The sequence below is a fragment of the Arachis duranensis genome, chromosome 9 (assembly GCF_000817695.3).
Source record: "Arachis duranensis cultivar V14167 chromosome 9, aradu.V14167.gnm2.J7QH, whole genome shotgun sequence".
NCBI lineage: Eukaryota > Viridiplantae > Streptophyta > Magnoliopsida > Fabales > Fabaceae > Arachis > Arachis duranensis.
The window spans coordinates 9,964,644-9,988,286 of record NC_029780.3 but is presented as its reverse complement, the minus strand read 5'-3'; the positions used below and the strand labels follow the sequence as shown (position 1 = coordinate 9,988,286).

At 33.3% G+C, this 23,643-nt stretch overlaps 2 protein-coding genes across 2 annotated transcripts; one reads left to right on the top strand and one right to left on the bottom strand.

The window, feature by feature from the left end:
* The first annotated feature begins 4,512 nt into the window (after positions 1–4,512).
* On the top strand, positions 4,513–16,344 carry LOC107464558 (probable LRR receptor-like serine/threonine-protein kinase At3g47570). Its single transcript, XM_052254765.1, is given in 10 exon segments — positions 4,513–4,801; positions 5,274–5,607; positions 6,025–7,125; positions 7,528–7,593; positions 7,736–7,787; positions 8,399–8,449; positions 8,574–8,714; positions 13,144–13,242; positions 13,244–13,752; positions 16,288–16,344. Coding segments are annotated over 3 exon segments (687 nt in total). The 5' UTR covers positions 4,513–4,801; positions 5,274–5,607; positions 6,025–7,125; positions 7,528–7,593; positions 7,736–7,787; positions 8,399–8,449; positions 8,574–8,613; the 3' UTR covers positions 13,731–13,752; positions 16,288–16,344.
* On the bottom strand, positions 14,040–17,188 carry LOC107464642 (cytochrome P450 CYP82J17). Its single transcript, XM_016083580.3, has 2 exons — positions 15,856–17,188; positions 14,040–14,801 (listed from the first exon to the last, which is right to left on the bottom strand). Exons 1-2 carry the CDS (start codon positions 16,837–16,839, stop codon positions 14,169–14,171), a joined length of 1,617 nt encoding a protein of 538 aa, XP_015939066.2. The 5' UTR covers positions 16,840–17,188; the 3' UTR covers positions 14,040–14,168.
* Between the last annotated feature and the right edge of the window lie 6,455 nt (positions 17,189–23,643).

The following is a 23,643-nucleotide window of genomic DNA, read 5'->3' as shown; positions in this document are numbered from 1 at the left end:
GTAGGACCAAAAAGATCAATATGTAACATTTTTAATGGTCTTTTAGTAGAGATGTCATTCTTGAATTTAAAAGAACATTTAGTTTGCTTACCCAAATGACAAGTATCAGAAGTGATCTTTGTCAAATTTGATCTTAAGAAGACCTATAACTAAATTCTTTTTCACAAGTTTAGAAATTTGAAACATTCTAACATATCCCAATTTAATATGTTATAACTATTTTTTAGACTCAATAGATGTGAAATAAGCTATATTTATTGTTATAAATATTAAATTGAATATGTCATAATTATTTTTTATTTGAAATTAAATGAAAATAAAATCAGGTACTATCTTTTGGGTTTTAGATATTATTTTTATTTAGATTTTAAGATTTAATAGGTGCAATGCTCAAATATAAATAGTGATTTCAGGGTTTCGATCCTCAACATACCAAAGCCGCTCCAACAACTCCTTTTTCATTAAAGTAATTGTAATTCAGCCGCCCTATTAGAAATACAAAAAGGTTTTTGTTGAGAAAAATTGAGACAACTCTTCCATTAATTTTTGGGAGGATACATGGCTCCAAGTTAAAAAGTTGAAAGACTCCTTTTAGAGACTCTTCTTGATTTCAAACCAAAAAGGGTTAGTAATTGGGGATTGCGGGTTCTGAAATGAAATAGAGTGAGTTTGACACTTCCAATGGAAGAAGATGCTTCATGTCTTGTAATCTGTTAAATTGATAGTAGAAGTGTAAGATAGAGTGGTGTAAAAATTTGACAAGGAAGGCGTTTATTCGACTAACTCATTTATGCAGGTTTTGCAAAAAGAGACTTTGGATGAGGAGTTTCTGAGAAACACAGATTCACAAAGAAAATTTGGAAAGGTTTAGTTCTACCTCGAGCCGAGTTGTTCACTTGGTTTATTTTGGTAAGCAGGGTCAATACAAAGGATCGGCTAAATAAGTTGGGAATCTTACCACAGAATGATAATATGTGCGTGTTGTGCAAGAAAAAATATTGAAAATATACAATACTTATTTGTTACTAGTGAGTACTCTTGGCAAGTGTGGTGTGCATGGATCTCGAAGTTTGGACAGGTGTAGACTGCATCCGGTATTTTGAAAGAACACTTTGAGAGTTGGAAATTAATGTCAATGAAAAAGAGAGGCGCAAATTTTGGCTAGTTGGGTTCTTCTCAAGTATATGGAACATTTGGTTGCGACGGAATGATGTCATATTTCAAAGTAAGACAACAGGAGTCGTAGATTGTGTGATTCAAACATTTTCATGTACTGCAGAGTGGTGTGATAAATAACTCATATTGTTAATGGTTATGTCAGAAATAACATAGGGGTTAGCTTGTTCTTTATTTTGATGTCTTTGTCTTTCATTGCTTCACTTGAGTGTTGAGTTTTTTCGTTAAAAAAAATTCTTCTATTAATTTTTAATTTTTAACTTGTAATTTTTATAAATAAACATAAACTTCTGCACTATAATATATAATTTTTGATGATTTAATATGAATAATTTGAATTAATAAAATAATTTATTTCAATATTTATAGCATAATCAATATACCCTACTGTAACTTGAGTAGTTCCACCGTTCTAATGCAGAGGTTATTTTGTGCCTTAATCAAGAGAACAAAGAACGTATATTTTGGAGACCGCTGCATCACTCTAAAAAGGTCCAGACATCCCTTGATTCCTCAGAGCAATTTTCTTTGGGAACGTAACTACTCATAAAATAACTACAATAAGTTTCTTAACTCCTCATATACATTGAGCAGCAGTAATAAAATTCTAAACTCCTACTAATACATATAGAATAAAAAAAAAAGGACTAAATCATTCACAAACAACAAACTTTATAAGTCATTATAGTGTTTTAATGGAAATTAAATAACGGATGTTAATATTATTTTTCATTATTTGGTAGATGATTAAATTAGTTTATACAAAAATATTATTTGTATATCACTATGATGCATGAATACAATACAGCATAAGATATGTCGACACATAAATTTTAAAATCTTATAAAATATAGGGACACGTATATATATAAAATATGATGTATTTTTTTAAAAAAATAATAATATTTTGATATTTTATTGATATTAAAATATAAATAAATTTTTAATTATTTTTAATATCTTATTTTAATTATATAAAGTATTTAAAATATTTTTTGTTTTAAATATATATTATTTTTAAATTTATTTTTAAGAATACATGTTAAGAATAAGATTAGACATACTTACACATAATAGTATTTAAGTGTGTCCAAACGTATTCGAAAATTTTATTTTTATTTTTTATTAAAATACAACTAGATACAATAAACATAAATATTAATAAATCTTGTGTCTAAAATATATCCGACACGCAGATACCACAACTCAAGTACGATGAGTGATGTTCGTTGATTCTTCTTATGGGTTATGTAGTTGATCATTAATAATGGAGTAGTACACCAAATAAACTTTATGTTGTGTTCAAAGTGACACATTTAAGGGTGCTCCTAAAATGGACTAGTTCTATACTTCTATGTTCCATTTAATATTTGGCTTCTCAACTTTATTTTATTTATATATATCAAATAAATTTTAATTCTATTGTGTTTCAAAATTTCTTTTAATAATTTTCGGTTTTTTTTTAATTATTTTTTGGGGTATTTTTTTCCTTTTTCTCCCTCAATAATAACTCAGATTTTGAGTTTATTTTTTATATTGACTTATTTAGATTTATCCAAGATTTTGGTTGCAGTGTCCAGGGGTATTCAAAATCGATCAAATCCGAATAAAAACTAATCAACTGTCCAGGGGTATTCAAAATCGATCAAATCCGAATAAAAACTAATCAACTGAACCAAAAAAATTATAATCGAAAATAAAAAAACTGAAAAAAAAATAAAATTTTGGAATTTTTGGTTCAGTTTGGTTCAATAAAATTTTGGAATTTTTGGTTTAGTTTGGTTCAATTTTTTGTTTTGATACTACAAAACTTGAATCAAACCGAACCGAATTGGTATATATATAAGATAATTTTTTAAAATATTCTCTAATCTATAGTTATTAAAACCGGACCGAACTGATCAATTTGATCGAAAAATCGACAAACCAAACCCAACATCGGTCTGTTTTAAGGTTAGGATTGCTTAAGGTAGTGAACCGATACGAATCGGTTAAATCTAGAGTGATCGACGAAAACCGATTAAAATAGTGAACCGATACGAATTGGTTAAATCTAGAGTGATCGACGAAAACTGACCAGACTGAACTACTCTATCACATTTGAAAGCGAATTTATGACATATCAGCAATATGTTCTCCCAAGAAGGCAACAAGGATGATCAACCATCCAAGCTGCAATACTTCTTACTAATATATATACAAATTATATACATATAGTAATATTTTCTTTTACTTATACTCAATTTATTTTAATTTTTAAAGTCACTCATTTAGTATATAATAATAAATAAAATTCACATATAGTTGTCTTCCTATGAAATTGATAGTTGAAAATCGTTAGATGATATATATATTTAGTCAAACTTGTCAAATCATCTAACGGTTCTTAAATATCAACTTTACATGAAAACAATTATATGTGAGTTTTCACCTATAATAATATGATAATAAAATAAATATAGACTAATTAATAAAGTATTAAAATTTAAAAATGATAATTATTTTTATAAAAATAAAATAAAAGTATTTATAATAAAGAAAAATAATTAATTTTTATATAATTATTTAATGGAAAAATATAGAGTACCAATATACTATCTGCCAACTTATTGCCAATAATAATTAATTATTATATTTTAAACACATGCATAAAGAGACACATCCAGGAATACATATATAAAGACATTTCCATTAGAAACAGCCATAAAAAGACATTTTTATTAGACACATCTAGAAAGACATTTTCATTAAACATAGTCATAAACAAGAATTGGTAGAAATGCTGTTGATAACGTAGCGAAATTGTTATTTAATTAGACCGGATTAACCGTTCGACCAGTGACCCACCGATTGAACCAGTGACCCAATAACTTAATCGGTTCGGTTCGATCATCCAATAACTTTATTTTTATTTATATATATCAAACAAATTTTAATTCTACCGTGTTTCAAAAAATTTTTTTAATAATTTTTCGATTTTTCTTTAATTAATTTTTTGGGATATTTTTTTTCCTTTTCTCCTTCAATAATAACTTTGATTTTGAGTTTACTTTTTATATTGACGTTTGGATTTATCCAAGGTTTTGGTTGCAGTGTTTAAGGATGTTCAAAATCAATCAAATCTGAATAAAACTGATAAACTGAATCGAAAAAACTAATAACCAAACAAACTGAAAATTGAAAAAACTGAAAAAATAAAATTTTGGGGGTTTTTGGTTCAGTTTGGTTCGGTTTTTGGTTTTGATACTAAAAACCTGAATCAAACCGAACTGAACCGGTACCTATATATATAAAAGAACTTTTCAAAATATCCCCTAATCTAAACCTGATTGATACAGTCCCGTACTTACCGCTTCTCCTTACTCTTTTCTCGCTACACACAAACTGCTCTCTCTCCCTCACTCACGCACACTCCTCTCTCATCACAGTCCTATACTCCTCTCTGCCGTCGCTATCCAGCCGTCCAGCAACCGCAGTTTCCGTCCCATCATCGGCCGTCCAGAAGCCGCGTCTCTCAGCCTCGTCGTTCTCAGCACCGTCAATCTCAGCAGCCGCATCGTCCTTAGCGCCGTTGTTTTCCATCATTCTTTGTTGTGCTCCATCGTTCTCAATCTCTCAGCCTCAGGTATGATTTGTTCAATTTTTGTTCTGATTTCTTGTTTAATCTGATTTTTCCGGACTTTTTTTTCTGTTCTGACTTCTATTTTTTTTATGTTGTGACTTGATGATTTTTGTATTCGTTATGATGATTGATTCTTGGTTCTTGGTTTTGATTTTCTGATTGTGGTTATGATGATGTTCAATTTGTTATGATTATTGGTTCTATTTTCTATTTTTGTTTTGATTATTGATTCTCTACTGTTTTTTATTCTGATTTTATTTGTTATGATTCTTTGCTGTTTTGGGATAAAAAGAGTGGTAAAGTTGATATTGAGCACAAAGATAAATTTCCCAAAGGCATGTTTGAATATGCATATTCGAATCTGCTCCACAAAAAACAAACTGAAAGCACATAGCTAATTATACTCAAGCAAGAACTATATTTGTTAAGTTGCAAAATTTAAAAAATTCTCAATGATTCATTTTCTTTACTGCAGGTCAAATAAGGAGAGCGATTTGCAATTTTAAAGGATAAATCTTCTTATTTGCAACTTTGTAGAAAATAGGACATACTGGGCATCTTTATAGGCTCAGCCTAAAGAGGTGGAAGGAGAAGGAAGCTGTTGGGGTGGTGAGCCAGCTTCTTGCCTCTTTGCCAAATCCACAGTAAGAGCTTTGCAACTCTGAAACCTTTTTGTTGATTCCAATGGAGCAAGCTGAATTGGATACCTTAAAACCACGGAGTTTTGCTCCTTATCGCCGATCACACTTAACACAGCGAAACATACATCACTCTTGTTCGAATTTTCTCTCAGCTTCTTGCCACACCTAGTATGTTATTTTAAATCAAAATGTTTCTTGTAGCATGTTCTTTTGGTCATTTATTAGTTGTGTTTTAAAAATTTGTCATTATTTTTGTGCTTTAGATCATATGGTTTTTGTATATGTTTTTTTTTGCTATTTTTTTGCTTAATTTGATACTATTTTAACCTCTCTGCGCAGTTTTTTTTCCTTAATCCAGTCTGGATTTTGCTTAAATTTTGGTAAATTGAAACCCAAAAGGGTACAATTTACTCATCAAGTGTTGTCTCTACTTTTTTTAGCTTACCTATTGCCTGAGAAATTGACATGGAAGCTTGGTTGTGCATAAAGATCAATTTCCTGTTGATTTCACTTTGATTATACACTTTTTTAAATTTATTTGCCTCTATCATATTTGTTTTAAATTATGGTTATTTCTTTTCCAAGATAATGGCAATGGTAGAAAGAAGCCAGAGAAAAAGGAGAAGGGACCCGAGTTCTCTGAATTTGTTGGTTCTGATTTTATACATCCCAAGGATGCTGTCCCGATCGAAAGCATACAGGAGTTTGACGAGACTGTTGAAGGGACTGGAAACAAGGGCAGGGTGTGTGTTGTCAATGATATTGTTTTGGGTGATATAGAGGAGATGATGGGAATAGAGGAAGTTGAGGATACTTTTAGGACACTGCTGCAGGACAGGTGTAACGATGCAGATATAGAGCAACAAAAGATAATGGATGAGTTGGAACTGGTTGTGAATGGAACACAAAATATCATTTGTGATAGTGGTTTAATCTCTGTGAGTGCAGGGTCAGGCGAGGAACAGAACAGGGCAGTTGAGCCTATGGATTACCGATTCGAGAATGATGAATTCCCGCATTCTGATGTCAAAAAATGTGGTAATGCAGGTGAGATGCAAGTACAAGGCCCGCTTGATCAACTTCCCTCTGAAAACTTTAATCAATGCTTAGGAGTTGAGTTGTCAACATCAGCACAGGAACAAACTTCTGCATTGGTAACTGGTATATCGAAGTATAAACCACGGGAGAGAGGGGAGTGAAATGGAAGTGGTTTGTGCTGCAACGGGTTCTCTTCCAAATTCTAAAGAAGGTGAAGTTGAGAAGGTAGAGCAATGTGACTTAATGGTTACTCAAGGATTGCATGTTTCTTTGGAAGATAAATATGAAATGAAAAATGAAAAGAATTTAGAAAAGTCAACTTGTGCAAACAATGCATCTAATTTTTCAAATATTCAGATTGAAAATGAAGACATAGAAGAGGGAGAACTTGTTGGAGACTTTGGAGTGGATTGTAGTTCATTTGGCATGCCTACTGCAGATTCCTTTATTCCTCAAACGAAAATTGATGAGGTTCAGAACCCCAAAAGTATTAATATGGGGAAGACAAAAAAGGAAGGTTTAGGCAAAGAAATAGGTAGGAAACTGGTTACTGACATGCCAATAAATTATGTTCAAAATCAAGTCTTGCACGAATGCATATTGGAAGAGGACTCTGACAAGGATCATGGAAACCCTGCTGCATCAGAGGTATGATCTTGACCTGGGTACATTACTGCTTAAACTTACTTCTATGGTATTTAAATGACAATCATTCCGTATATTTATAGATTATGTCAATTAATTTCTTAGTTTTCACTGGCAATAACGAATCTCATATGAACTTTGTTGATTTATTTTGAAACTATTTAGGATACTAAGCATTATTAATTTAAAACTGATATTCTCTATATCTATATATAAAAAGAATTTGAATCCAATACCATTGACATTAAAGATCTTGCCATCTTGATTATTCTCATATTGATTACTATTTTACACGTTAACAATAAACGAATAAAATAAATAAAAAAGGTAGATTAATAGGCACTTGTATTGGTTTAAGAGTATGGTTGTTCAGTTTTCTTTTTTATTCAATTTTTTCATCAACAGAAAGTTGATGTCAGCTGTAAGAAAAAGCGTGACCCTGGTTCTGCGGAAAAGAAAGCGAAAAAGAAGGTATTCTTCTGATATATTGAGTTCCCATCCTTTTATGTCAACTCAATGTTAGTCAATTTTACATTATTTGGATAGAATAATTCATAAACCTGTTTTTCTAACATGTGACTGATCCCATTCTTTCTTGAACTTCATTATGTAGGAAAAAAGCGGAAAAAACGGGCAGAAAAGAACAAACAACTTGGTGTTAAAAGGTTGAAGTTGTCTCTAGTACAACAGAAACCAAAAACTATCTCTTATTGTCGCCATTTTCTTGTTGGAAGATGCTATGAGGCTTGTTGTGTAACTATAAAATATTAAAATGTTTTTTCCCCCTTATACTTGCATAGAGTTGTTTCCACTTTCATTCTTTTTTTTTTTTCATATTTTACTGTCGAACTTTGTATGAGAGCATGGGAAAATTTTATGTGTGTTTTGATACTATAATTAAGTGTGATCCTAGATGGTAGTTGAGATATTCATTTCTTATAACATGGTGACCTGCTCGAAGTTCATTTATATTTGGGACTAACGGTAAACACATTACAACAACATGATAACAAAATCCTATGATGAAATAGATGTTTTGTTATGCAAGATTTCTATATTAGAAAGTTGAGTTAGAAATTCTGTAAAATTTTCATATATCTTTTATGTGACGTGAATTGACATGAACCCTTGTAAATTTGTGCCGTAGCATGCCTGTGTCATTGTTTTATGAGTAGTATATTTTTGTAATTTATGCAATACATTGCTATATTTTTATATTCAAAATTATCATATTATTTTGGCATCCTTTGCTTCATCTGATACAAAAATTTGGCAGGGTGACAAGTGCCATTTTTCACATGATACAATGCCTTCTACCAAATCAAAGGTACTTTTCTTATCTATAAGTTACTGTCTATTGATTTTTCATCAAGACATTTCAGGACTTGAGAAATATCCTGTGAACTAGACTTTCTAACTGCTGTTGAACGATATTGATTTTGAAATTGCAGCCATGCTCCTTTTTCGCTCGTCACTCCTGCATGAAAGGGGATGACTGCCCTTTTGATCATCAACTCTCCAAGTATCCTTGTGTTAACTTTGTGCCCGGAGGTTTTTGTGTCAGAGGTGATGCATGCTTGTTTTCGCACCAGGTACCACATCCACTCTATATTACTTCCCGTAAAATGCTTGTGTTTTCAATCCAAATACAAAGGCTATTGTTAGCATATATAATTAGGATAATTAGGTTGTGCATTATGTGTTAGCTTTGAGGAAAATTTCCCAAAGGGCAGCAGGTATATAGGCGCAAGAGGTTCAGGGACAGTTTTGTAGTTAAGCAGAATCAGGAAGTGGGAGAATTGAGTGCGCTGTTTCCCTTTGCTTGTTTCTAATTCTCTTCTATCTGCTCTTCAACTGTGATCTGAGATTCTAGCTCATCAGTCTGAATGATACTATACTACTTCTATTCTCTGTAATTGTGGTTTCTTACATTATGTTTTTAGTGAAACTGTATATTCATATATATTTCATTGTTTAATACTTAGTGGCTATATAATTTAGCCTCTCCTGTGTACCGTGTGGTTGATACACGCATTTTAAAAGCCTTTCTCGTTTTTGAATCTCAATAGTTATCAATCGGTATTTTCAGATGCATGTATGTGTATTATTATAGGGGAAGTATGAGGAGCCAATGGAATATCTGTACAATGCGTACAATGGAGGTTCAGGGAGTATTAGAGATATAACTATTAGTGTTACCCTTTTCCATCAGCGTAAGCCTCTGAGATGAGTGGTATCATGACATGGTATTAGAGTTCTAGATCTGAAAGGTCAAGAGTTCGATCCTTAGGGAATTCCAAAACCCATTGTCTCCTTAGCGGGACTCATTATTATAATTATAATTATTCTCACTTAAAATGGGCTTTATTGATACAGTCACCAGCCAAGGAAGATTTTGCTGGCTAACACTGTACAGAAACAGCTTAAGCTTGCATCTAAAGGAGTTAGCTTTGTCGATGTTGCAAAGCTATCGTTGCCTTCTCCTACTACGCCAAAGGAAGGAACGACCAAAGTTGGCTTATCCTCTTTTGACCAAAGTACATCTGGAACAAATCAAACTTTGGTGGAAATTCCAAAGAAATTGCCAGCTAGGATTCCAAAGGGAATTAACTTTCTTGCTTTTGGAAAAGATCATGTGTGCAGTTTTAAGAGTTCTATTAACTCCCTTGTAAATGGGGAAAAAAGTATTGATTTGCTCCAGAATATAAGTTTCAGTTTGCTTGATCATACTAGTTCATCCTTAAAAGATGCAACAAAAGAAAGGGTACCACAGACTCTCTCCAGTGAGATTTCTGATAAAAATCAATCTGTGGCAGAAAGTATAAAATTGAGTTTTCCAGGAAAAGCTTCAATGAATGATGCTTCAACTGGTTTACAAGGTAGCTCTGAGGTGGATAACAACGAAAGTAAACCAGTCCAAGAGGCAAGAGGGGCATCTGATTCTTTTCAAATTTCCGCAGCAACAGCGTCGCCATTTATGATCTTCAGAACAGCTACCATCCAGAAAGGAGCTCTTGTCGACTGTATTGTCATTTGCAGCACCAAAATAGCACCAAATATCAAGCCAGTTGATGCAGTTGGAGAAAGAATTCTCTACACTAATACCGAATCAAACCTAGAAGCTAGTTGATGCAGCACCAAACATAGCACCAATTGGGTGTAAATGGGTTTTCAGAATCAAAAGGCATCCAGATGGTAGCATAAAAAATATAAAGCAAGATTGGTAGCAAAGGAGTTCCATCAAAAGCAAGGGATTGACTACAACCAAATCTTCATCCCTGTCATTAAGCCCTCCATAGTCAGAACCATTCTTAGTGTTGTACTCTCAAAGGGATGGAAAGTGAGACAGTTTGACTTCAACAATGCATTTCTCAATGGAGATCTTCATGAGAATGTTTACATGCGACATCCTAAAGGTTTCACTGCCAACAACTCACTTCAAATCTGCAAGCTACAAAGAGCTCTCTATGGCCTAAAACAGGCCCCAAGAGTTTGGTTTACAAAGCTCAGCTCTACACTCAATCAATTTGGCTTCAAGAACACAAGATCTAATGTTTCTCTCTTCACAAAATTCACTGATCAATCGTCAACCTTCATTCTAGTATGTGTGGATGATATCCTCATAACTGAAAGCTCTCAGTTAGAAATTTAGCAACTGGCCTCTTAGCTGCATAGTGTCTTCTCACTCAAGGATTTAGGTGAAATGAGCTATTTTCTTGGAATTGAGGTCAGAAATCAACCAGACAATTCAGTTGTACTCAGTCAAACAAAGTACATAAAGGATTTGCTGAAGAAGGCTGCCATGAGTGATGCAAAAGGCATGCTGACCCCTATGACTTTAGCACTAAAACTTTCTGCATCAGGTGGCGCCAAAGTTCATAATTCACAACTGTATAGGTCAGTCATTGGTGGGCTGCAATATACAATCATTTCTAGGCTTGACATCACCTTTGCAGTAAACAAAGTTGCCCAATTCATGCATGAACCACTTGAGAGTCACTGGAAAGCATCAAAAGGATATTGAGGTACCTATCTGGCTCCATAGATCATGGGTTAATATTTAGAAAAACTGAGGATTTCAAAATTTATGGATTTTGCAACTCTGACTGGGGCAATGACATTGATGATAGAAAGTCCACCAATGGTTTCTGCATCTACCTGGGTCCAAACCTGATATCTTGGGCAAGTAGAAAACAAGCTGCTGTTTCAAGAAGTAGCACTGAAGCAGAACTTAGAAAGATAGATGATGTTCTAACCGAAATAGAGAGAAAAACTAAGAGTAGAGCAGGCAGTACCCATTGGTTTGAGGGAGGATGTTAGGTGTATAGCTGAACACACACGCACTAGCAACTTATAGAAGAGTCTAGAAATAAAGTTAGTCTTTCTGTTATGCTAGTAACTAGCAGCCAAGTCAGCTAGTTACTTAGATGGTTATCCTCTCTCTCTCTCTCTCTCTCTCTCTCTCTCTCTCTCTCTCTCTAGAATTCTAGAACTCTTTTATTCTTCTCATCTAGTTCTGATTTCTTTCACCTTCTTGGTTTGGTTCTATGGTGTAAATCTTTCATCGCTTCAGAAGTTGTCACTTTCACAAAATCATTTGGAAAGAAGCATAACTCCGGCTTTGGGGAGGTTGTCGAATTTGAAATTTTTGGCTATGAATCTAAATAATTTTTCTAGCTTACTTCCTCCTTCACTTTATAACCTTTCAAATATTCAAACTTTTCATTAGCGGGTAATTTTCTCTCAAATATGCCTCTGGCTTTTCTCAATCTTCAAAATTTTGCGTGTGGAGGAAACTTATTCACTAGTATTTTTCCATCTTCAATATCCAATTTGTCCGAATTGCAAAAATTTGATATAGAAGAAAATGGTTTTTATGGACTAATTTCTCGTACTTTAGGAAGTTTACACAAACTCCGGGAATTTAAAGTGGGTCGTAATAGATTTGGGACTGGAAGAGCTCACAATTTGAATTTCCTTTCTTCATTGACTAATTGTACTCAATTGCAAATGCTGGACTTTTACGAAAATTATTTAGGTGATGCATTGACAAATCTCATAGGCAACTTATCAACCAATCTTATTTTGCTTGACATGGGATTGAATCAAATATCTAGAAGGATACCTGAAAAAATTGGAAATTTATTTGGCTTAGGTTCACTTCTTATGGATGAGAATGCCCTTGAGGGACCAATTCCAAATTCAATTGGAAAGCTTAAAAATCTAGTAATAATATTCTTGAGTATGAACAATCTTTCAGGTAATTTTTCTACTGGCATAGGCAATCTTACTATATTGTCAGAAGTTCACATGGACTTTAATGCATTTGAAGGAAGTATTCCATTTACCTTGAGATACTATAAAAAGATGCACACATTCAGCATTTTGGTAAACAATTTAAGTGAAAACATACCTACTCAAACCTTTGGCTATCAAGAAGGTTTAGTAAATCTTGACTTATTCACCAACTCCTTTACTGGTTCAATCCCTATAGAGTTAGGAAATTTGATGCATCTCTTTCCAAATTATATATGTATGCAAACAAGTTTTGTGGTGTCATTTCTGTGGAACTTAGTGCATGTTCTACATTAATAGAGCTTCGACTAGACAGAAACTTCTTCCATGGGAGTCTACCCCCATTCCTGGGATCTTTAAGATCCTTTGAAAGGTTAGACCTTTCTAATAATAAATTCTCAAGCACAATCCCCCATGAACTTGAAAACCTGACTTTTTTGAGTAATTTGAACTTGTCTTATAATCATCTCTATGGTTAAGTCCCACTGGAAGGAGTCTTTAGTAACATCATTGTAATATCACTCATTGGAAATAATGATCTGTGCGGTGGGATACCTCAACTAAATCTCCCTCCATGTCCTGAGTTTTCTTCAAACAAACATAAGAGCTCTCATAAAAAGAAAATTATTCTCATGTGATTGGTGGGCTTTTGATCTCTTTCATAATTTTTATTAGTATCTATTGCCTCAGAAAGAAGTTATCTTTTTCACCATCACTAGAATATAGGTACTTGAAGGTTTCCTATGGAGAGCTACATCAAGCAACAAATCAATTTTCTTCATCTAATTTAGTTGGCACGGAAAGCTCTGGCTCTGTGTATAGAGGAACTTGTCCATTTTGAGAGACTTGTTACTGTGAAAGTGTTGAATATTCAAACACGTGGAGCATCGAAGAGTTTCATGGCTGAATGTAAAGCCCTAGAAAAAATTAAACATAGAAACCTTCTCAACCTACTGACTTCTTGGTCAAGTGTTGATTACAACGGGAATGATTTCAAGGCCATAGTGTTTGAGTTCATGTCTCATGGGAGCCTAGAAACTTTGTTGCACAACACTATGGAAGATAGCCAGTCCACAAATATGAGTCTGAACCTTATGCAAAAGGTAAATATTGCTCTTGATGTAGTTTTTGCTTTGGATTATATTCACAATGATTCAGAAAACGCCGTAATTCATTGTGATATTAAGTCTAGCAATGTGCTTGTTGATGATGATATTGTTGCCCACTTGGGAGACTTTGGTCTAGCTAGACTTGTTCAAGGGGACAGAAGCTATTCTTCCAGTAATCATGGTAGTTCCTCTGTAATTAAGTGAATCTTCGGATATGTTCCACCAGGTAAAAGTGTTCTTGATCACTTTTGGTAATATTTGTCTACTATTTCTTCAAATTAATTCATGTATTATTATTTGTTTTTTTTTTTTTGGTCAAGTATTATTATTTGTTAGATTCATGATACTTTCATGCATAATTGAATTTTCTATGTAGAAATTGAACTTCCTTCTCCCAAAAACAAAAACTAAGAATAACAACATTATCCAAGCAAAAAAAAATGTCATGACATGTAAAAAAAGTTTTGGGGTAATTTCTTAAATTGCAAGTAAAGTTTGTGTAATAAATTATAAGTCAACCATAAAAAACAATAAACAATAAATACAACACACACTTGTTGAAGAGAAGAATACAACACAATCGATCCCTATCTTTGTTGCCAAGCTAAAAATAAAGAAAAGAAAAAAAACACTTAATTTTTTTTAATAAATATGTGACTGATAGAGTTCAGTGGTAACCAATGGGGTGAGACAAATTTGTAATGGATTTAACTTCAGCAAAGTTAGGCCAAAACCTTCTCTCATATCAACAGGTTCATCCATAAACAAATGAAAATCAAACCCTTGAAGTAAACGTGCAACTGTGATAAGAATCACTTGTGTTGCTAATGTGAATCCAGGACAAGCCCTTCTCCCTAACCCAAAAGGAATGTACTCAAAATGGTGACCTTCATTAACTTCTCCATCGCCATTAATAAACCTTTCTGGTGAAAACTTTTCAGGCTCCGACCAAATACTTGGATCTCTATGTAGTTTCCACACATTAAGAAACACATCAGCTCCTTTTGGTACATAGTAGTCATTAATGCTGCAATCTGATGATGCCCCATGAGGTAATAACAATGGTGTTGGTGGGTATAACCTTAAAGTTTCTTTGAAAATTGCTTGTAAATAAGTAAGGTTTTTTATATCTGATGCTTCTACCTTTCTGTCCTTACCCACGTGATGGTTAATCTCTTCTTGTGCTAGCTTCAATGAATGTTTATTGTTCATTAATGTTGCAAGGATCCATGTCATTGTTGTTGATGTTGTTTCCGTCCCCGCTAGGATAAGATTCTAAACATGATAAAAAGTTGACTTGTTTGTTAAATGCATGATAACAATAATGATATAATTATTCGGTTGGTTTGTAATTAAGTTTTTATATTTTTTTTATCAAATTTTTAATTAGGTTTTTATATTTTTTTTAATTGGATTTGTATATTGCTTTTAATTTTTTAATTAGATTTTTTTATGTCAAAACATTAAAATAAATGGAATATTTTTTTCAAAAAATATGTATTCAAAGATCTAATTAGATTCTTAATTATATATACATTTAATTTACAGAAAATATTTAGTTAATTCTAATATTTTTTACACTAGGAAGATCAAATTATAAAATTAAAAATAGTATAAAAATCTAATTGAAAAGAAAAAAATATAGAAACTTAATTGAGAATTTGATAATATATAAAAACCAATAAAATAATTAAATCTATTAAATATCAACTATGTTAGGTACACATCAAATTCAACAATTAATATTAGCTACAGTATAAAATATACATTAGAATACAAAATACACATGAAAATTGAGTTAAACTATATATGTAAAATACAAATATATTATAGTTAATTTTGGTGTGCGAATAACATTTTTAATTAAATATGTATAACTTTTGTCGGTGCAAAATTATTAACATCTCTTTGTTAAAATTGTATTAGTGTTTTTGCGACCATGTTCACTTATGATGTTATTTGTTAAGATTAGAAAACGACTTTGAAAGTATTCATAGTGACATATAATTGAATATTTTTAACCCGAACAAACATATGTGAAAGCATTTACAAGAATCAAAATTTTAGGACAATAGGAACAAAAAACGAAAAACGCGTAGAAATAATGTAATATTCTTATTCTAGTTTTGATGATTTAATTTGTTAGATTTGTTAAGCATAGCAATTACATCAATTTTTTTTATGAAAAAATTGTTTAATATGATAATTGTTAAGAGTTACATTAGTTTCATTTTATCATAACCCATTACTTAATTATATAGATTTGTCATATTGAATCAAACAAAAACGCAGAACTAAAAATAATAATAAAAATAAAAACTATGCTTACCATAACATGTGCCTTGATGATAGTGTCACGAGAATGGCCAGACTCAGGATCATCTTCAACAATAGATAGCATGACATCAATGAAATCTTGCTTTTCACTTGAGCTATTTACCATATTACCCTTCATCTTATGCTCTTCAACCCACCTTCCAATGAGTGTGTCCAAATCTCTTCCAATTCTCTTCATTGATTTAAGAACTCCCCCTTCCACACCAATCCATCTAAGCAATGGAATTGCATCCGAAAGAACAAATCCACCAGCCAATTGCATGAACTCTTTTACAAGATTCACAACTTTATGTGCTTCTAAATCATCCACATCTTCCAAGTAACTAAAATATCTCTTTCCCGCAACAATTTTTGTGATCACATTAAATGTTAAACGTTCAAACCATTCACTCATGACAACCATAGAAGAATTATTGTTGCTAAGGTGTATCAAGAGATCCTTGATCAAAGTATCAATCTCGGATTCATAAACATGCCTCAACGATTCGAGGCGGCGCGAAGAGAGGAGTTCAAGAACGGCTAGCTTCCTCTGTTTTGCCCAATAGGGTCCATAAGGAGCAAATCCAAACGCGGCATTGTTATAAGCAAGGTGAGTTCCACGGCTCGAAGGGGTGCGCGAGGCGAGAACTTTATCATTTTTTGTGAAGCATTCTTTGATTCCTTCTTTGTTGGAGATAACAATGGCAGGTAATGATCCAAAGTAGATTTGGAATACAGGGCCATATTTATCAGCCAAAGAAGCAAAGGTTCTGTGAAGTGGTGTTTTGGTTCCTAGTAGATGGAGGTGACCAATTAATGGTAATGCAACATATGGTTGTGGCGGTTGTTTAATAATGTTACTTTCATTTTGATGAATACTAGGTTTTTTCGTAATTATTCTCCATATGTTGTAGAGAAAAAATAAAGTTAGGGATATCAATGTTATTGTTGGAAGTGAAAGGGAATAATCCATGGTAATGATATCTGATTTCATCATGAGAATTTGAGAAATGTACCTAGTTGTTATATATTGCTCACATCAACTATTCAATGCCTTGAAATTGGGGTGGAAATTACGAGAATCTCAACTAGTTTTGCAAGGACTTGGAAATGTTTTCAAAAAGTTTTTAAACAAATAAATAAACTTGATGTCATAAGAACTACTTGGAACCAATTGAGAATACTTGCTTTCACTGAAGGAGATGGAAAAAAATGGCATTGTCTTTCTATGTTTTGACTTTTGACTACTTCAATTCGTTATTATATTATGCTATTTTATTTTATTTTAATTTATTGGGTAGACTGGTCATTTTCTTCGGTTTCATGGTAGACTAGTCTAGTATTTAACGCATGTAGGTGTTAGCTTGTTAGGAGGAACAAATAAATAAGAATTATTTTTTGGGGGGAAAATGACTTAATACTCAAAACACCAAGTCATTAGTTTGATCGTCCATGGTTGCCTGGTTGGTAGAGGTCGTGAGTAGTTGCCATAAGAAAATATAACGCATGTATTCAAGTAGGGAATTTATTCAATGAAAATTATGAAATATTCAAACTTGGGAGATGATGAACGCATTTGATATCTTTAAGATGAGATAACTCATTTGTGAGTAAATATTTATTGAGGTGGAAGTTCACTTATAGTTATTGTTCTAGATCTAGTATTTAGGGCTCTAAACAGTTTAACGATGATCCGATTTCTGAATTCAAATCGTCTCTACGACTCAAACAGGCCAGAAGATCAGGAATTATTAACTAACATTCAAACTCAAATACTTTTCTTATCTTGACGAATAAGATAAGATAAGATAATAAAACAAACTATATAAAGGGAGCAAAAAGCTCCCTCAGGTACGTTACACACACCTTTATCTTGTATTTCTTAGACTCATTCTGACTTGAACATCGGAGTGTCTTTGCAGGTATCAACTCCCAGCGCACCAGAGGTCTGATCACGGCATCACCAAAATCTGCGAGTCCCCGATCCATCCCTCGCCCATCCCAGCAAAGTCCTGTATATTGACGCCGTCTGTGGAGACTTGTGAAACCTTGGCAGCATAACGAATGAACAGGAAGAGTGGTTCTCAAACCACCACCACGAACCAAACCCACCAGCACATGAACCACGGAACGACAACTATCCCAGCGCTAGCCCACGAGAGAATAACCAGCGTCGTTGACGTGCAACCAACTCGTAGCAAGCAACAACCACAAAGAGACGACCGCCGATTTGGCGAGGTCAGAGCAATTGACGACCTTGGAGAACAAGTGAATTGAATCATTCAAGAGCTACACAAGCGAGTGTAAATCCTAGAAGGCTGGGTCGCCTCAAAAGTGTGAAAATTAGTAAAGCTAATTTTAGAAAATAAATAAATAAATAATAACTAAATAAAATGAAAGGTAATAAACAATCTTATTTTATAACCTTAGAATTATAATGGTTGAAAAAGAGAAGAATTATATACCTCTAATTGACTGATGGTTCATATTGAAGAGACTCGCCTATAAATTGAGTTTTTCTTTAATTCATTTCAATCAGGTCATCCAGATAGAATAACATAATATTTCTTTAAGTAGTTTTCTCCTATATATGTAGAGAAATGTGTTATCCTTTTGTCAAGAGAGAGTGTTATTGTAGTCTCCTTGTGATAGAGAGAAATTGTAATTCTCAAAGAAAGTTATTCAATTTCTTCCATATTTTATACAAATTTCTAATTTTTTCACCTCTATATTTTGCTGTGTCATTTTTCTGGTACCTAACAGTGGTATCAGAGCCAAAGGTTGCTGATTAATATTTTTTTTCTGCTACAAATTATCGTCTAAAAAAATGGTAACAAAGTATGAAATTCCAAAATTCAGTAGGAGTAATTTTTCCGTATGGAAATTGAAGATAAAAGCGATTATGAGAAAAGACGATTGCGTGACAGCAATTGAAGGTAGACCCACTGGAATTACAGATGAAAAATGCAAGGAGATGGACAACAATGCTGTTGTAAACTTATACTTGGCACTAGCTGACTCAGTTTTATCAAGTGTAGCAGAGATAAAGACAGCAAAGAAAATTCGGGATGTTCTCACACCAAATTATATGAAGTCAAGTCACTTCACAATAAGATATTCTTGAAAAGAAACTTTATACTCTTCGAATGAGTGAGTCCACATCGGCAACGGATCACATCAACAACCTAAATACGCTATTTTTCCAACTTTCATTGTTGGAATATACCATAGCAGAAAACGAACGTGCAGAGCTCTTACTTCAAAGTCTACCAGATTCATATGATCGGTTTATCATTAACTTAACTAATAATGTTTTGACTGATTATCTTTCTTTTGATGGCATGGCTGCTGCGGTTCTTGAAGAAGAATTTAGGTGCAAGAATAAGGAAGATAGATTAGCGAGCTCAAAACAAGCAGAAGCTTTGTTGATGACAAGGGGGAGATCAATGGAGCGTGGTTCCAGTAGAAGTCAAAGTAGACCAAAGTGACAAAGTAAGAAGCAGGTCAAATGCTACACTTGTGGAAAGAGAGGGCACTTCAAGAAAGATTGTGGGAATAAGAAGAGCATATAGATGGTTCCAGAAGGATCAAGTTCACAAGGATGTGTTCCGAGTACCTTTGATGATGGAGAAATTCTGTATGGCGAAGCAACAATTGGTTCTAAAGGCAGCAAACAACTCACTGATGTTTGGATTGTTGATTCAGGAGTAACCTAACACATGACTCCTCATCGTGATTGGTTTTGTACATATGAACCTGTCTTGGAAAGATCGGTGTTTATGGGAAACGATCATGCATTAGAAATTATTAGAATGGGTACTATCAAAATAAAAATGTTTGATGGGTCTATTCGTTCACTTCAAGGGGTAAGACACGTGAAAGGCTTGAAGAAGAATTTGTTGTCGATTGGGTAATTGGATGAACTTGGTTGCAAGACCCATATTGAAGGTGGGATCTTGAAAGTTGTTAAAGGAGCTCTTGTGGTAATAAAAACAGAAAAGATTGCAGAAAATTTATACATGCTTGTGGGAGATACTTTGCAAGAGGCAGAGGCATCAGTTGCTTTAGCAAGCCAAGAAGAAATGACAATGACATGGCATCACAAATTGGGCCACGTGTCAAAACGAGGCTTGAAGATTCTTATAGAACGTAATCTCATTCCCGGACTCAAATCGATAAACTTATCATTTTGTAAGCACTGCGTTACAAGCAAGCAACATAGATTGGCATTTGGTAGATCAACTGCTCGAAGCAAGCACATATCGGAGTTGATTCACTCTGATGTATGGGAATCACCAGAGATGTCCTAGGAGGAGCAAAATATCTTGTATCATTTATTGATGATTACTCTAGGAGGCTATGGGTGTACCCAATCAAGAAAAAGTCAGACGTGTTCTCGATGTTTAAAAAGTTCAAAGCAAAGTTAGAACTTGAATCTGAAAAGGATATCAAGTGTTTAAGGACAGATAATGGAGGAGAATATGTCGATGGCGGTTTTCTAACATTTTGCAAGTAAGCAGATATTCAACGGCAATTCACAATTGCATATACGCCTTAGCAAAATGGTGTAGCAGAGCGAATGAATAGGACTCTCGTAGAAAGAGCACGAGCTATGTTGCAAACTGCAGGTTTAACCAAGTCTTTTTGGGCAGAAGCTGTTAGTTAAAAATGCCTGTTATGTGATAAATCGGTCACCATCAACTGCAATTGAGTTGAAGACACCAATGAGATGTGGCAAGGTAAGCCACCTAATCATTCTTCTTTACATATATTTGGTTGTCCTGTGTACGTGATGTACAATTCCCACGAATGAACAAAGATGGACCCAAAGTCTAGAAAATGTATATTCTTGGGTTATGCTGATAGAGTTAAGGGGTATCGCCTGTGGGATCCCACTGCCCGCAAGGTAGTTGTCAGTAGAGATGTGATATTTGCAGAAGATGAATTACAAAAAGAACAAGAAAATGACAGTACTGTTAAACAGATAACCACTGTTCAAATAGATGAAAAATGCAGAGAATGTGATCTTTCTGAAGCAGAACCACAGTACGAAGAACAAAAAGCAGAGGCCAATGACATAGAAGTTCATCGATCCACTCGACAAAGAAGAACACCATCATGGCACTCAAATTATGTTTTGACAAACCATGATGCATATTGTCTTCTGACAAAAGATGGAGAGCCAACAACTTTTATGGAGGCTATGCGCAATCCAGATGCTTCTATGTGGATGACAGCAATGCAAGAAGAAATATAGACATTACATAGGAATCATACCTGAAAACTTGTTGAACTTTTAGCAAGTCGAAAAGCCATTGGTAACAAATGGGTTTACAAGATCAAACGAGATAGCAATGATTAGGTGGAATGATATGGTGCAAGATTGGTTGTCAAGGGATATGCTCAGAAAGAAAGTGTTGACTTCAATGAAATATTTTCTCCAGTGATAAGACTAACTACTATTAGAGTAGTTTTGGCTATGTGTGCTGTATTTGATTTACATCTAGAGCAATTAGATGTAAAGACTGCTTTTCTTCATGGAAAACTTGAAGAAGAGATATATATGCTCCAACCAGAAGGTTTTGAAGAATGAGAAAATAAAAACTTGGTTTGCAGGTTAACTAAATCTCTTTATGGTCTAAAGCAGGCACCAAGGTGTTGGTACAAGAGATTTTATTCTTTCATTATTAGCCTTGGATACAACAGACTTAGATCAGATCATTGTACCTGTTACAAGAGGTCTAGTGATAATGATTTCATCATTCTACTATTGTATGTGGATGACATGTTGGTGGTAGGTTCCAACAAAGATCAAATCCAAGAATTGAAGGCACAGTTGGCTAGGAAGTTTGATATGAAAGACTTGGGACCAGCAAACATGATTTTAGGGATGTAAATTCACCGAGACAAAAAAGATAGGAAGATTTGGTTATCGCAAAAGAATTATTTGAAGAAGATCTTGCAACACTTCAATATGCAAGAATGTAAGCCAATTTCAACCCCACTTACTATGAATTTCAAATTATCCTCAAGTATGTGTCCTAGTAGTGAAGCAGAGAGGATAGAAATGTCTTGAGTACCGTATGCATCAACGGTGGGAAGCCTTACTTATGCCATGATCTGTACAAGGCTAGATATTGCTCAAGCAGTTGCAGTGGTAAGTCGATATATGCCAGATCCGGTTAAAGAGCATTGGAATGTTGTTAAGAGGATCCTAAGATATATCAAAGGGACCTCGAATGTTGCATTATGTTTTGGAGGATCAGAATTCATTGTCAATGGATATGTCGACTCAGACTTTGCAAGTGATCTTGATAAACGAAAATCTATTACAGGCTATGTGTTTACACTTGCAGGAGAAGTTGTGAGCTAGCTATCTAAATTACAGACTGTTGTAGCTTTATCTACTATAGAAGATGAATATATGGCAGCTACACAAGCATGCAAGGAAGCTATTTGGATCCAAAGGTTGATAGAAGAACTCAGGCACAAACAACAGAAGATTTCTGTGTATTGTGCAGTCAGAATGCCTTGCACATTGCAAGAAATCCTACCTTTCATTCAAGAACAAAACACATTGGAGTACAATATCACTTTATTCGGGAAGTAGTAGAAGAAAGAAGTGTTGATATGCAGAAGATTCACACTAAAGATAACCTAGCAGATGCCATGACAAAACCAATCAACACAGAAAAGTTTGAATAGTGTAGATCCTCATACAGCCTATGGAATACATGAGCAATATGAATTTTGAAAATTTATCAAAATTATCTTTTAGTGAGAGATTGTCAAAATTAGTAAAGCTAATTTTAGAAAATAACTAAATAAATAATAACTATATAAAATGAAAGGTAATAAACAATCTTATTTTATAACCTTAGAATTTTAATGATTGAAAAAGAAAAGAATTATATACCTCTAATTGACGGATGGTTCATATTGAAGAGACTCACCTATAAATTGAGTTTTTCTTTAATTTATTTCAATCAAGTCATCTAGATAGAATAACATAATATTTCTTTGAGTAATTTTCTCCTATATATGTAGAGAGAAGTGTGTTTTTCTTTCATAAAAAAAGGGTGTTATTGTAGTCTCTTTATGATAGAGAGAAATTGTAATTTTCAAAAAAAGTTATTCAATTGTTTCCATATTTTATACAAATTTCTAATTTTTTTTTATTTTTATATTTTACCGTATCATTTATCTGGTACCTAACAAAAAGAACGATACCAACCAAAATGCATAAGCGAAGCGGTCTCTCAGACCATGTCTTTGAAAAATTACAATATTCAACTCAATTTATTTACTTTCAATAAAAAAAATTTATAAGTCTATTATTATAATTTTTCAAGGACTTACTTTATAGTTTTTTCTTTTTAGAAATTTATAATTTTTAACATAATTGTTTAAATATTTATTTAGTATTTTATTTTCTTTACAGATTTATAAGTCTATTAAAAAAATTGTTCAAGAACCTAAATATCTTATTACTATAAACAAAATAAATAAAGAAAAAAATCTTTATTTTTCAGTTTCAATAAAATATTTTCTACTCGTCAGTGTACACAATTGCTGCTGTCAAAATAGGTAGCAGAATTCTTGGTACAAGATAAAGAAATCCGTTGATAAATAAATTTCAATTTTTTTATTAATAGTTGTATCAGTGTGTTCTCTATTACGTGACTTAGTCTTATTGCCTAAAAAATGCTCCTACCTTGATGGGTATGGAACCAGAACGGATCCAAGAATCTAAAGAATAGAGAGACTAAAAATTAAAATTTTGTATAATTAAATATAATGT

What these genes read in the sequence shown, in the direction of transcription:
- LOC107464642 (XM_016083580.3), bottom strand. Translation starts at nt 16,839, where the DNA reads ATGATGAAATCAGATATCATTACCATGGATTATTCCCTTTCACTTCCA. An exon ending in TCATCAAGGCACATGTTATG is followed by an intron (nt 14,802 to 15,855) that starts GTAAGCATAGTT and finishes TATCATGTTTAG; the next exon opens with AATCTTATCCTAGCGGGGAC.